The 16,173-nt window shown below is 47.4% G+C and overlaps 1 protein-coding gene across 5 annotated transcripts in view; it reads left to right on the plus strand.

The window, feature by feature from the left end:
- The window catches only part of LOC136710026 (FERM domain-containing protein 5), a 107,997-nt gene that overhangs the window by 51,676 nt on the left and 40,148 nt on the right, over positions 1-16,173 (plus strand). For all 5 annotated transcript variants that reach the window (XM_066685637.1, XM_066685640.1, XM_066685639.1 and 2 more), the window contains exons 2-3: positions 12,453-12,557; positions 14,690-14,732. In XM_066685637.1, coding sequence (XP_066541734.1) covers positions 12,453-12,557; positions 14,690-14,732 — 148 coding nt within the window. The remainder of the gene's footprint in view (positions 1-12,452; positions 12,558-14,689; positions 14,733-16,173) is intronic.

Below are 16,173 nucleotides of genomic sequence, written 5' to 3' on the forward strand. Positions count from 1 at the left end.
TGTGTGTGTGTGTGAGTGCAGACAGAAGGTAGTGGTTTGAATGTTCGTTTTGATTGGTACACATTTACCTACTGTAATACAAAGATTGTGTAATTTAGCATTAAGTGAGTATGTAGATATTCTGGTCTGTGATTGGCTGCCAGGTACTGCCCTTCACTCTGACACTCCATGTCCCAAATGGCTCCCTATTCACTCTTCACACTATTCACACTTTCTCTATTATTCACTTTATAGTGCACTATTATAGGGAACTGAAGTCAGGAGGGTAGTGAATGATTTTGAACACTCCCTCATTTGGGTTTTTACCAAACAACGCAGTGAATTATGGGTAATCTGATATCTATTAGTGTACAATGCTGTTTGCAGTGCATTGTGGGACTGTTTGAGCGCACTGAAAATTGTCCACTATGTTTTTGGACACTACTACAAAATGGCGGAACCCCAGATTAGTGCACTATTGTGAACAGGGCACAGCAACTGGGTGAACGGGGATGTGTTGGCTTTCGTGAAGTCACAAGAACCAGGATTTTAACCAAAAGCTCTGAGTGTGTGTCCTCTCCATGTGCTGCTCTGGAAACCGCTCTAATGTGTTTACGAAGCCCCAGTGTCTGTAAATGGGTAAAAAAACAAAGTGTCTGGGTCCGGTGCTAGGCTGTCTCTCTCTCTGCTCACGGCAGAGAAACGCCATCTGGAGGTTTTTAGACAACGGAGAGACTCCAAACGCTGAAAAGCACCAACCGAGATGAGGATGTTGCTCTATTCCTGCTCCATAGGGGGGTAACACTGACTTATTTTTGCTGTTACAGTTACATTACTTAAGGTGGAACTGACTCTAAATTCAGGAGAGCGCTAACTGCATGAAAGTAAACACAGAGCGAAAGTCCACCAACAACATACTGTTGCTTCTTACTCAAACACACCATTCCACCTTAAAAGAGCTTCTGAACGTAAACAAACCAGAGAGAGAACTGCTTTTCCCACAATCGTAGACATTCCCTTTAAAATCAGGCCATCTTAAGTTAGCTTAACGTTCACATATGGACTGTTAGGAATCTGGAGTGTCCTCTGTCACATGCCCCTAGAGTTGTGACTGTCCTAGAGACATCTTTGATAATAAAGTTACAGCTCTTTTCTCCATAACGAATGCATTAGTCTGAACAGGATTATGGGAGGTGGAGTGGTCACACCTGCTAATGAGAAGATAATCTGAAGGTCACAGAGCAGTGTGTTGTTGTTTGTAGGTCAGAGGTCTTTAATCCAGTCCTCTGAGACCACAGGGTTTTTGTTTACACCTCGGAAACTCATTACTCAGTTCATAAGCGTAATCACATGGATCATTTTACTGTGTGCTGCCTGAGTCAGAAACACGGGATAAAACTAGCCTTACTGATTCTGCTCCATGTCTGACGTCAAGTGCAGAGACTTTAGAATGGCCCCGCCCCCTCGTCTGAGTCTGTCCAATCACAGCGCTGGACCCGTGTTTATGTGAGAGCACAAAGATGAGGTTAAACTCAGTGAAACAGACACAACGAGCGCGGAGAAATAAGAGCACTGAGTAAAAACGGAGAAGAAAGAGAACAGAGTGAAAACGGCTAAAAACCAGAGCTTCTGCTCCTCGCTCCTCACTGCTGTGCGCTCGGGGTCGGGGTGAACAGCGAGCGGCTCATTATCATTTAAAGGAACAGGTGCTGAAAGCGGGCGTTCTGAACAGGGCTGTTTACACAGGGGGAGAACACTGCTGTGGGGCTCGTGGGGTTTGGACTGAAGCAGGTCACAGATGTTTCATTAAAAAACAGAACTGTGGGGGATGGTTATGCAGTTCTTTAACGTTGAGTAAAGCTGTCTGATGTGTTTTATTGTCTTTGTATCTGGTGTAGATGTTTGGAGACATGTTCTTCCTGTCTCCTTCTATTTAGCGGACAATCCGCGCACTCGGAGCGTCAGACAGCAGTGCATTAATGAGCAATCCCATTCGCCGTGCCCACTTCCTGAGATTAATGAGCCGTACGTCATGAACATACTCCACAGCAGGAGTCGAGGGGAAGCATATTAGTGTTTCTTCTTTTATGATAAGTGCAGATCCTGCGCCCACACACAGGGACCTGTTTAGAGCATGGCCATTTAACGTATGGGTGGGAGTCGTTCTCTGAGGCAAACGTATAACACACTTACTGTCACACACTCATGGGTGTAACTCGCCTTCGGAGTTCAGTGTCATATTATGGTGGAGTCTGTTGGACTCTACTGGACTCTGCTTGACTCTGCTGGACTCTGCCGGACTCTGCCGATCTCTGCTGGACTCTACTGTTCTCTGCTGGTCTCTACCGGACTCTGCTGGACACTGCTGGACTCTACCAGACTCTGCTGGACTCTGCTGGTCTTTACTGGTCTCTGCTGGACTCTACCGGACTCTGCTGGACACTGCTGGACTCTATCGGACTCTGCTGGACTCTACCGGACCCTGCTGGACTCTACCGGACTCTGCCGGACTCTGCTGGACACTGCTGGACTCTACCGGACTCTACCAGACTCTGCTGGACTCTGCTGGACTCTACTGGACTCTGCTGGACTCTACCAGACACTGCTGGACACTGCTGGACTCTACCGGACTCTGCCGGACTCTGCTGGACTCTGCTGGACTCTACCGGACTCTGCTGGACTCTACTAGTCCCAAACCTGCTTCCCTATGCTTTAGGCCATGACTGCCCCCAAAAACAGCTGCGTGGCGTGAAATGACTGTGAAGTGTTCATAGAGAACTGTGATGAAGCAGAAGTGGAAGGAAGTGGTGAAGGCTAAGGGCTGCTAGTGCAGAATGTCTAATCCTGTAAGTGTTAGCTATTAGCGCTGGGCCCTGATCCCCTGGAGACTCCTCCTGAGATCAATAAGCGCTGAGCGCTCCGCTGGACAGACGCAGGGGTCCTTTAGGAGTTCGTTTCATAAATCTACCACTTAATGGTCCTTTCTGCAGCCTCTGCACAAGCCGCTGCACTCTGGGGAGGATAATGCTTTCATTAACCCTCGCTGTTTATTAGAACGTGGATCTCTGTTTCCCACAGACAGCGAGGTGGAGTCTGGAGGTCTGAGAAGAGCGCCTCCTGTGATAAACTATAGAAACAAATGATTAAAATGAAAGACATGGCTCTTTTGCAATAAGCAGCTGTTAAACAAGAATTCACTTAGACTTAGGCTTCTGGGAAATCCATGGTCTCTCTGGGTTTGTCTCCACAAATGTTCGCATGTGAATTCATTTCAGTGAGATATTTCACTTTTGTGTTCACGGCGTTTAGGCAAATTAAATAAACCTGTGAAGTTCACTTTGGTGAACCTTGTTGCTTGAATTCGCGTCTTCCACCTGTAGACCCTCTCTTCCCCCAGTAATGCTGCTGCTCAGACTGTGACCTCTGCCACAGAATCAAATGGAGATATTTTTTACAACTCTTTTGTGCAGATTTAAAAATGCAACACCAGCCAGAGTCCCAGTAAAGGCAGAACAGACAGGAGCACCTCCTCCTGCTACAGCAACAGCTCTACAAATGTGAAACTGCTGACCTAAAATGGAGTACAGTTTACATCACTGATTTCTGGCTCCGCTCACAGCCATGACCCTTCATTCCACACCAGACAGTCACCCGGAGGAAACCCATGCAGACACACAGAGAGAACACACCACACTCCTCACAGACAGTCACCCAGAGGAAACCCACGCAGACACAGAGAGAACACACCACACTCCTCGCAGACAGTCACCCAGAGGAAACCCACGCAGACACAGAGAGAACACACCACACTCCTCGCAGGCAGTCACCCGGAGGAAACCCACGCAGACACAGAGAGAATACACCACACTCCTCACAGACAGTCACCCAGAGGAAACCCACGCAGACACAGAGAGAACACACCACACTCCTCGCAGACAGTCACCCAGAGGAAACCCACGCAGACACAGAGAGAACACACCACACTCCTCGCAGACAGTCACCCAGAGGAAACCCACGCAGACACAGAGAGAACACACCACACTCCTCGCAGACAGTCACCGGGAGGAAACCCACGCAGACACAGAGAGAACACACCACACTCCTCACAGACAGTCACCCGGAGGAAACCCACGCAGACACAGAGAGAACACACCACACTCCTCACAGACAGTCACCCGGAGGAAACCCACGCAGACACGGAGAGAACACACCACACTCCTCACAGACAGTCACCTGGAGGAAACCCACGCAGACACAGAGAGAACACACCACACTCCTCACAGACAGTCACCCGGAGGAAACCCACGCAGACACAGAGAGAACACACCACACTCCTCACAGACAGTCACCCGGAGGAAACCCACGCAGACACAGAGAGAACACACCACACTCCTCACAGACAGTCACCTGGAGGAAACCCATGCACACACAGAGAGAACACACCACACTCCTCACAGACAGTCACCCGGAGGAAACCCACGCAGACACAGGGAGAACACACCACACTCCTCGCAGACAGTCACCCGGAGGAAACCCACGCAGACACAGAGAGAACACACCACACTCCTCACAGACAGTCACCCGGAGGAAACCCATGCACACACAGAGAGAACACACCACACTCCTCACAGACAGTCACCCGGAGGAAACCCACGCAGACACAGAGAGAACACACCACACTCCTCACAGACAGTCACCCGGAGGAAACCCACGCAGACACAGAGAGAACACACCACACTCCTCACAGACAGTCACCCGGAGGAAACCCACGCAGACACAGAGAGAACACACCACACTCCTCGCAGACAGTCACCCGGAGGAAACCCACGCAGACACAGAGAGAACACACCACACTCCTCACAGACAGTCACCCGGAGCGAGACTCAAACCCACAACCTCCAGGACCCTGGAGCTGTGACTGAGACACTAACCTGCTGCTCCACAGCAACTGAACCTCTGAAATGTAAAGCAGGGGACACCCCACTCCGTCCTGTTAATGGTGCACTTATTTACTGCGTCATTTACTGTGGTTTACAGAGTACACAGTGGGTTCTCTCCAGGGTCCGCCACCTGTGTCACGTAATGGATTTGGACTGATCAGAATTAAAGCCCAGTAAACCCCACTCTCCTCCCTGAATGTTCACCATTTTAATCAGAGTAGATTCTTATTAACCTGTGTTTCCTCTCCACGTGCTGCTCTCCGGTCGGTGTGCGCTGGAAACTGCTCTATGTAATGTTTCAGAAGAATGACAAATTTTAAAGACTTTTATTGTGTAATGTATTGTTATAATTTAAAGTACATTCACACATCAGTTGAGTTGAAAGTCCGGATGCTTCATGTTATGATTGGTGGGTTTTCTCTGGGTTTGAAGTGGTGTGTAACAGTGCCCCCTGTCTGATGCTGCGTTTTATCGTTTAGAAAGAGAGGCTTCATGAATTCACTGGGAAACCTGCATAAATCTGACTATAATGAGTCAGTGTTTCTGGATCCGACGATATGTGGCTCACCCCAGAGTCACGTTGCTATGGTAACAGTAGTATGGGGAGACATTTTTTAGAAAAACAAAACACTGAAGAAAGCACTTTTTCATGAAAAACCATCTGAGGGCGGAGCAGAGTGTTCTGTTCCCTAGCTGCAGGGTCTCTGTCCCGGGGGGGATCCTCTCCTCGTCTCCTCTCTCTGTGTGTGAGGAGTGGTGTGTGTTCTCTCTGTCTCTGTGTGGGTCTCCTCCAGGAGCTCTGCTTTCCCAGACACACACTGGTAGGTGGAGTGACTGTGAATCTGTTCACAGGTGAGTGTGTGAGTGAATGAGTGAGTGTGCGAGTGACTGGGTGAGTGTGCGAGTGACTGGGTGAGTGTGCGAGTGACTGGGTGAGTGTGCAAGTGAATGGGTGAGTGTGCGAGTGACTGGGTGAGTGTGCGAGTGACTGGGTGAGTGTGCGGGTGACTGGGTGAGTGTGCGAGTGAATGATTGAGTGTGTGAGTGACTGGGTGAGTGAATAAGTGAATGACTGGGTGAGTGAATGAGTGAGTGTGCGAGTGACTGGGTGAGTGTGCGAGTGACTGGGTGAGTGTGCGAGTGAATGGGTGAGTGTGCGAGTGACTGGGTGAGTGTGCGAGTGACTGGGTGAGTGTGCGAGTGAATGATTGAGTGTGTGAGTGACTGGGTGAGTGAATAAGTGAATGACTGGGTGAGTGAATGAGTGAGTGTGCGAGTGACTGGGTGAGTGAGTGTGTGAGTGAATGAGTGAGTGTGTGATGCCCTGTCTGGGGTGTGCTTGTTCCTTGCTCATGGTGGGTCCTGATCAGGATTATGCCTTTACAGGCATAAAGATGAATGAATGAATGTGTGAATGGATCAATGAATGATAAATGATAACGCTGTGTATTCGTGCTCTATGTGGGCAGTTAAGATGTGTCAGACTTTTGTCAGTATCCGAGAGCGCCTCCTGTGGCCCAGGACTGTGATGTAATATGTTCTTGTGCTGTGTCCTTGTTTTTCTGTGGATGTAGAGAGCTGAAGTCCTCGAGCACAGTGTCTCTGTGCAGTGGGGGGGGCAGTAGGGGGGTAGTGGGGGGTTAGTGGGGGGCAGAGATGCTCCATTAGGTTTAATTAGGAATCCACCCAGCTCCTTCATTAACTATTATTTCCCTCTGTGTCACAGATCCTGCAATTACAGGCGCTAGGAAAACGAAGGAGGGTCCAAGGCATTTACAGGGGCTTTGAATATTTAATAATATTAATAATACTCTTAATAATAACAATAGGTTGCATTTATACAGCTCCTTTCTTACCCATGGACCTGGACTCTCAGAATTAAAGGTGCAGTACATTACTGTCACTAAAGGGCCCTTTAAAGGAACAGCAGACTACAGCTTCACACCGTGTGTTGTTTAATGACACGATGAGACCCCACTGACACTGCGCTGGAGATTTATTCGATTTGAATGCACTACAATCAGGGATTTATTTCATAAACCGATAAAGTTTAACCAAAACTTGGGGGAAGGAAGAAAGGAGAAGCACAAAGAGTTTAAAGTGAAAAAGTAAGACACTGACGTGGTGTGGAGAGGTGTTCCTCGGGGGCAGTGAAGGACTGATTTATAAAGAAGGCTTCCCACATTTGCTTTAAGTGCTAAACGAGCTCCAAGGTGACCCTCTGAGAACGAGGCGGTGCAGGAGAAGCCCCCCTCAGTGAAAGAGAGGTGAGCAGCTGATTAACGCTGTGATTGTGGTGAATGTAAAGAGGGCAGTAATTACTCTCAGCTCTAGAGCAGTCTTATCGCTATCAGAAATGTTCGGAAAGATCCCTCACCAATATGCGCCGGAGCTTCTGAGGAATAAAGGAGATCCGTCTCGTCTTTGTTCAGATGTCCAAGAGATTTCTCAGCGACGAGAGCGAGCACAAAAGACCCTCCACAGACGCTCCTCCTCATTATCCCAGAGTAGGATTGTGGCGTTGAGTCATTCTCGTCCAAACGGCTATTTACAGTCTCCCCCCGCTGAGAAATATCCGCGCTGCGCTGGTAATTAACTGAAGAATGTGCTCTAAAATCCAAACAAGTGCTGCACGCTGCTCTCTCTGGGTGTGGGACTGGGTTTGATTGAGTTTGATGACGGAATGGAGACATGTGGAAAGGGGGCTTTGAGAGAGAGAGACAGAGAGAGAGAAGGAGAGACAGAGAGAGAGACAGAGAGAGAGAGGGAGAGAGAAGGAGAGACAGAGGGAGAGAGAGACAGAGAGAGAGAAGGAGAGACAGATGGGGAGAGAGAGAGCGAGAGAGAAGGAGAGACAGACAGAGAGAGAGACATCATTACCTCCTCTGCTGTGGATGACTAACACTAAACGATTCTCCAAACTAAAAGCTGTTTCCTCTGATCCATTTTAAGGGAAAGGTGTTTATATTTTGTACTGAATCCTGAGGAACAGTGGCTGGAGAAGAGTGGCCAGACGTCCAGCTTCAGCACGGACACTTTTCCAGCTCTTAGTCCTCTGTTTGAAACAGTGCCAGAGCAGACTCTGGAAAGACATGTGAAACACTAAAGTCACCGTAAAACTGCAGCTAGATTCTTCAGGACCCTCTCAACAAACCTGTCTCTGTGGTGGTGCCTTCACTGAACATATTCAGTCTCTTTAGGGGCACAGTGGAGCAGCAGGTAGCGTCTCTGTCACAGCTCCAGGGTCCTGGAGTTTGTGGGTTCGAGTCCTGCTCCGGGTGACTGTCTGTGAGGAGTGTGGTGTGTTCTCTCTGTGTCTGCGTGGGTTTCCTCCAGGTGCTCCGGTTTCCTACCATGCTTCAAAAACACACGTTGGTAGGTGGATTGGAGACTCAAATGTCTCTGTAGGTGTGAGTGTGTGTCGCCCTGTGAAGGACTGGCGCCCCTCCAGGGTGTATTCACTGAATGAATGAATGTGCTGTGAGACGTAACGATACCATGTTCTGCATTAATTGTAGATTGTGACGTTGTGGTTACTCAGACACCTCTGTTCGTTCAGGACCAGACCCCAGCACGGTCACTCAGCCTCCCTCCAGTTTTAATATCAGAGTTTTATTAAGACAATCCCTGCAGCGTAACACTCTCTGAGCGTGTGATTACTCTCTCAGTGTGAGGACCCCGGCCGCTCTGAACATGGAGAGGGTTTTCTGGTATTTTCATTTAAAATACGAGAGCGCTGTTCACTGAGCAGTCGCAGCAGTGTCACAGTGTATTACAGGTCTGTACTGAGGGAGTGTGTGTGTGTGTGTGTAGGAGATGTTAATAAATGCTGCAGAGAACACACCTCTCTGTAAAGCAGCAGAGAGAGTCTCTGTCATTCATACAGAACCCCCCACCCTCGTCCTGCACGAGGCAGAGACACATTTCCATGAACCGATAAACTGGCGTGGCCCCATCCTCATGTGCCCCCACCCCACGCTGACCCGGGGCGTGTAGGAGCAGTTCCAGTGATCAGAACCCCCCCCCCCCCCCTCCCCACCCTCATCCCCGACCTGACCCGGCTTTACCCGCGGCCCCAGAGTGACATGTTTGTTACAGTGCTGTGATTGATGAGCGTGGCCTGGGATACACGTGACCTCCAGACATCTGTTTAACCCCTTTGTCACGCTTTGTCTGCACTGAATCAGTACACATCATCACAGGGAGGAGAGAGAGACAGAGAGAGAGAGAGGGGGAACTGAAAGAGAGAGGGGCAGAGAGAGAGGGGACTGAGAGAGGGAGCAGAGAGACAGAGAGAGAGAGGGAACTGAAAGAGAGAGAGGGGGCAGAGAGAGACAGAGAGAGAGGGGGGACTGAAAGAGAGAGGGGGGGGGCAGAGAGAGAGAGATCTGTGTTGTGCCACAGATATCTATTTTTTTTTTCTTTAAACATTGTGATGCCCAGTTCCACCTTAAATAGTGAGGTACATTACCTGGTGCCTGAGTCTACTGCCACATTTAAGGTGGAACTGTGAACAGAACTCTGCAGAATGAGAATCTGAGCTGAGCTCCATGTCACAGAAGAGAGGGGGGTAATCTCTGATTTTGGAACTCTTCTGAAGGTGAACGAGGCTCTAAATGTAATTAATACTGGTACATGTACATGCTGTGTTTGTCTGAGTCTGTTCAAATTCCATTAATCTTTATTCTATATTATTATTATATTATTATTATTTTTCTCTATAACCTTTGTCTGGGTCTCAGCCCAGGGTTTGACATATCACCCACCAGCACTAGCTCTAGAGCAGAGGAGGAACATCCAGTACTTTTCAGATGGTTGGAGTGGTGTTTCTAATCTTGAGATAAATCATTCTACCTCAGTAACAGACATCACTAGCGTTAATGTGGCTGAACGCCATCAAACCCTCACTGCACAGCTGCTGACCTCCAGTGTAAAGACCTTGCAGACTAATAGAGACTGTTGTTATATTGAAAAGAACAGAGTATGTATGATACCCCTGATTCCAGTGAAGTGTTGGAGGAGCAGGGGAACAGTGTGGGTCAGTGGTTCTAGATCCTGGTCGTGGAGAACCACACACTGCCTGTACGTTGTATATTTCTCTGCTCTCCATCACGTACACTGCAGCTTCAGAAGCTGTTGTTAATTGGGTCATTAGTGGTATCAGGTGTGTGGGGAGCTGAGGCAGGGCAGTGGTGCTCCAGGAGTCTCTCAGGAGTACACAGCAGTGTCGTCTCAAGGCCCTCTCTGAAAGCAGTTGGGACATGGGCACTGAGTATGACCTTTTCCACATACGCTACTCCCATTAAAGTTCTGCTGAGTGAGATCTGCTCTGTGGCATCGCAGAGAGAAAGTGTCAGTTGCTGAGGTGTTACAACCATCTCTTAGTCAAGTGAGGAGTCACTTAATTCTGAACCCCCAGCTCTCCACCACAAACTAATCACCTCCACTGTGGCACTAACGATGCTGTAATAGTGATGATTCTGTGAGAGTGATGATGCTGTAATAGTGTTGATGCTGTAGGAGTGATGATGCTGTGAGAGTGATGATGCTGTGAGAGTGATGATGCTGTGAGAGTGATGATGCTGTAAGAGTGATGATGCTGTAATAGTGTTGATGCTGTAGGAGTGATGATTGTGTAATAGTGATGATGCTGTAGGAGTGATGATGCTGTGAGAGTGATGATGCTGTAAGAGTGATGATGCTGTAATAGTGTTGATGCTGTAGGAGTGATGATTGTGTAATAGTGATGATGATGTAATAGTGATGATGCTGTAGGAGTGATGATGCTGTAATAGTGTTGATGCTGTAGGAGTGATGATGCTGTAGGAGTGATGATGGTGTAATAGTGATGATGCTGTAATAGTGTTGATGCTGTAGGACTGATGATGGTGTAATTGTGATGATACTGTAATAGTGTTGATGGTGTAGGAGTGATGATGGTGTAATAGGGATGATGGTGTAGGAGTGATGATGGTGTAGGAGTGATGATGGTGTAATAGTGATGATGCTGTAATAGTGTTGATGCTGTAATAGTGATGATGGTGTAATAGTGATGATGGTGTAATAGTGATGATGATGTAATAGTGATGATGGTGTAATAGTGATGATGATGTAATAGTGATGATGCTGTGAGAGTGATGATGCTGTAATTGTGATGATGCTGTAATAGTGTTGATGTTGTAGGCGTGATGATGGTGTAATAGTGATGATGCTGTGAGAATGGATGATGCTGTAATTGTGATGATGCTGTAATAGTGTTGATGGTGTAATTGTGATGATGGTGTAATAGTGATGATGATGTAATAGTGATGATGCTGTGAGAGTGATGATGCTGTAAGAGTGATGATGTAATAGTGATGATGATGTAATAGTGATGATGCTGTAGGAGTGATGATGCTGTAATAGTGATGATGCTGTAATAGTGATGATGCTATAATAGTGATGATGCTATAATAGTGATGATGCTTTAATAGTGATGATGCTGCAGGAGTGATGATGGTGTAATGGTGATGATGCTGTAATAGTGATGATTCTATAATAGTGATGATGCTGTAATAGTGATGATGGTGTAATAGTGATGATGATGTAGGAGTGATGATGGTGTAATAGTGTTGATGCTGTAGGAGTGATGATTATGTAATAGTGATGATGATGTAATAGTGATGATGCTGTAGGAGTGATGATGGTGTAATAGTGTTGATGCTGTAATAGTGATGATGGTGTAGGAGTGATGATGGTGTAATAGTGATGATGGTGTAATAGTGATGATGATGTAATAGTGATGATGCTGTGAGAGTGATGATGCTGTGAGAGTGATGATGCTATAATAGTGATGATGCTTTAATAGTGATGGTGATGTAATAGTGTTGATGGTGTAGGAGTGATGATGCTGTAATAGTGATGATGCTGTAGGAGTGATGATGGTGTAATAGTCATGATGATGTAGGAGTGATGATGCTATAATAGTGATGATGGTGTAATAGTGATGATGCTGTAGGAGTGATGATGCTGTAATGGTGATGATGCTGTAGGAGTGATGATGCTGTAATGGTGATGATGCTGTAGGAGTGATGATGCTGTAATGGTGATGATGCTGTAGGAGTGATGATGCTGTAATGGTGATGATGCTGTAGGAGTGATGATGGTGTAATAGTCATGATGATGTAGGAGTGATGATGCTATAATAGTGATGATGGTGTAATAGTGATGATGCTGTAGGAGTGATAATGCTGTAATGGTGATGATGCTGTAGGAGTGATGATGCTGATATTGTTTATGTGGTGGAGTTTCTGAATAATGTGATTCATGCTGAAGCATCTCCTCAAAGTGAAAGTTCCTTGTACTTCTTACTGAATAAAAAGGGATCTATTAGTCATAAACACTAGAGGTCCTCATGGGCTCCTATAGAACTTATTTTGGAACCATAACTGAATTGTCAGTAACTGAGAGGTGGAAGTTTATACACTTTAGTTAAATATAATGCAGATGTTCCAGAGGTGTTATAAATATTCGTCTCTGTATGTTGTTTTCCAGAGGGATGCCAAGGGTCAGTATCTGTTTGATCTGATTTGCCACCATCTGAACCTGCTGGAGAAGGACTACTTTGGCATCAGATATGTGGACCCCGACAAGCAGAGAGTGAGTGAAAAACAGTGACCACACACACACTCTGTCTCTCTCTCTTTCTCTATCAGCCATAACACTAAGACCACCCCGTTCCTCAGCGTTCAGGACCCCCACAGAGCAGGTGTGATGTGGTGGTGGATCATTCTCAGCGCTGCAGTGACACTGATGTGGTGGTGGTGTGTTAGTGTGTGTTGTGCTGATGTAGAGTGGATCAGACACAGCAGTGCTGCTGGAGTTTTAACCCCTCAGTGACACAGACAGGGGTTTTATATTATGGCTGATTAGTTAATATTAGCTAGGGTTAGGGTTAGCCTTGTGCCATTTCACAGGGAGCTGATGTATAGTGTTGTTGTGACACACGCGCACACACACACACACACATTGCGATTCCCCTCTTGTGCTGACCCCCTGTGGGACCCTCTCTCTCTTTGAGTGACATAAATAATAATGAGGAGCAGCAGAGGGAGGAGATCCTGCTGTGGTTACACACAGTAAACCTGACCCCCCTCCAGACCCTCTGGACCACTCCTCCGCACAGTTACTGACTGTGCATTAAAGCTAAACAGAGAGAGAGAGAGAGAGAGAGAGAGAGAGAGAGAGAGAGAGAGAGAGATATTGATGCATCAAACCTTTAGGTCACAACAGTGGGAAACTTGATCTAGATGAGAGCCATGGTCCATCTCTCTCTCTCTCTCTCTCTCTCTCTCTCTCTCTCTCTCTCTCTCTCGTGTGTGTGTGTGTGTGTGTATTAGACTGATTAGATAGATTTATTGTCATTACTCAATACAAGGCAATGAAATGCACCATATATAAGTAGAAGTAAAGCTATTTAATGTGTAATATATAAAGTATAACAGGATATGAGGTCTTATAGAGCAGTGGAATATAGACGTATGTGAGTCTGTGACACGTTGGAGACATTGGAATATGATGAGTATTTATAGTCTATGAATCTACAGAATGTACAGAGTAAATGTAGGTGACAGTGTACAGTGTGTGTACAGTAAAGATGTTTATTGATGTGTGTACAGTGTGTGTGAATGCTAGTAAAAAGCCAGTGGAGTGTATGCAGCGTGGCTCGGTGTGTGGATGGTGGAGTTAGCGGTGTGTGATGTGGTTTATCTGCTGTAGCACATGACGGAGCTGACAGAGGCTCAGCGTGGGGCTGACGAACTGCTAATGTTTCAGTCCTGAGGGGAGGAATGGAGATGATTGGTATAGATGCCTTCTATATTCTCCCTCTCTCTCTCGCTCTCTCTCTCGCTCTCTCTCTCTTTCTCTCTCACACACACACACACTCTCACACACACACACACACACACACACACACACACACAGCGATATTACAATGCTCACCTGCCCACACAGGCTGCATTACTGTCTGATAATAATAACGCATGTAATATAGATGTGTCTGTGTGTGCGTGACTGTATGTGTGTGTGTGTGTGTGAGACTGTGTGTCTGTGTGTGTGTGTGTGTGTGTGTGTGTGTGCGTGACTGTATGTGTGTGTGTGTGAGACTGTGTGTATGTATGTGTGTGTGGGTGTGTGTGTCTCTGTGTGCGTGACTGTATGTGTGTGTGTGACTGTATGTGTGTGTGTGTGTGTGAGACTCTGTGTGTGTGTGTATGTATGTGTGTGTGTGGATGTGTGTGTCTGTGTGTGTGTCTCTGTGTGTGTATGTATGTGTGTGTGTGTGTGTGTCTGTCTGTCTGTCTGTGTGTGTGTGTGTGTGTGTGTGTGTGTGTGTGTGTGTGTGGTAGTTCCTCCATTGTGGACAGAGAGCTGGGTGTGTTTAATGAAGCAGGTTTCAGTGCTGTGTAGATCACTAAAGCTGAAGGTGTATGATTTGACCTCTCTGTTCTGCTCTAAACACACTGGGGAGTAGACCAGGGGCTGTGTGTTGTACTGGGGCACACACAGAGTTTACAGTGGCACAGCTGGACACGTCTGCTTCAGATCACAAGTGTGCACAACTGTGACTCTAGTAAAGTTCTGGTGTAACACTAAATAGTGATTTAACACTGAAGCGTACACTGCGCAGCAGTAAACCTTTCCTAAGGACAGTGGAGTAACTGTGTGTGGATTCTTCAGTGGTGTTGTGTCTGTAATGGATTCTGAGGACTGTCTCTGCTCTGTTTCAGCACTGGCTGGAGTTCACCAAGTCCATCTCCAAACAAATGAAGTGTAAGTATTCGGTCAGGACCTGATCACCACATGCTCATTACCTCAGAGGAGCACTGCCTCAGTGGAGACTGACCTGAGACCTGCTGGACTGTGTGGATCTGAGAAGAGGGGCCAGAGTCTCAGAGTTTTTAAGATATTATATTTTTACTTTAATACAGAACACATTTAATGTTCAAAATAACATCAGGGAAATAATTATTCATCAAAATATTCTTAAGTATTTGCTTATTTTCCCCTTAACATGTTTCCTAAGACGACAACACAGCGGAGCAGCAGGTAGTGTCTCTGTCACAGCTGTCTGTGAGGAGTGTGGCACAGGGAGACACAGGGAGAAGACACCACACTCCTCACAGACAGTCACACGGAGGAAACCCACGCAGACACAGGGAGAAGACACCACACTCCTCACAGACAGTCACACGGAGGAAACCCACACAGACACAGGGAGAAGACACCACACTCCTCACAGACAGTCACCCAGATGAAACCCACACAGACACAGAGAGAACACACCACACTCCTCACAGACAGTCACCCGGAGGAAACCCACGTAGACACAGAGAGAACACACCACACTCCTCACCGACACTCACCCAGATGAAACCCACGCAGACACAGGGAGAACACCCCACACTCCTCACAGACAGTCACCCGGAGGAAACCCACACAGACACAGAGAGAACATCCTACACTCCTCACAGACAGTCACCCGGAGGAAACCCACACAGACACAGGGAGAACACACCACACTCCTCACAGACAGTCACCCGGAGGAAACCCACGCAAACACAGAGAGAACACACCACACTCCTCACAGACAGTCACACGGAGGAAACCCACGCAGACACAGGGAGAAGACACCACACTCCTCACAGACAATCACACGGAGGAAACCCACGCAGACACAGAGAGAACACACCACACTCCTCACCGACACTCACCCAGATGAAACCCACGCAGACAGAGAGAACACACCACACTCCTCACAGACAGTCACCCGGAGGAAACCCACGTAGACACAGAGAGAACACACCACACTCCTCACCGACACTCACCCAGGTGAAACCCACGCAGACACAGGGAGAACACCCCACACTCCTCACAGACAGTCACCCGGAGGAAAACCACACAGACACAGAGAGAACATCCTACACTCCTCACAGACAGTCACCCGGAGGAAACCCACACAGACACAGGGAGAACACACCACACTCCTCACCGACACTCACCCAGATGAAACCCACGCAGACACAGAGAGAACACACCACACTCCTCACCGACACTCACCCAGATGAAACCCACGCAGACACAGAGAGAACACACCACACCTCCAGGAGGACCCTGGAGCTGTGATAGAGACGCAACCTGCTGCTCCACCGTGACACCCATTATCTCTTATTAGTGATGTAAATGTGTGTAAATTATAGTGAGCTCTTTGTCT

This window comes from Hoplias malabaricus, chromosome 11, assembly GCF_029633855.1.
Source record: "Hoplias malabaricus isolate fHopMal1 chromosome 11, fHopMal1.hap1, whole genome shotgun sequence".
NCBI classification, from domain to species: domain Eukaryota; kingdom Metazoa; phylum Chordata; class Actinopteri; order Characiformes; family Erythrinidae; genus Hoplias; species Hoplias malabaricus.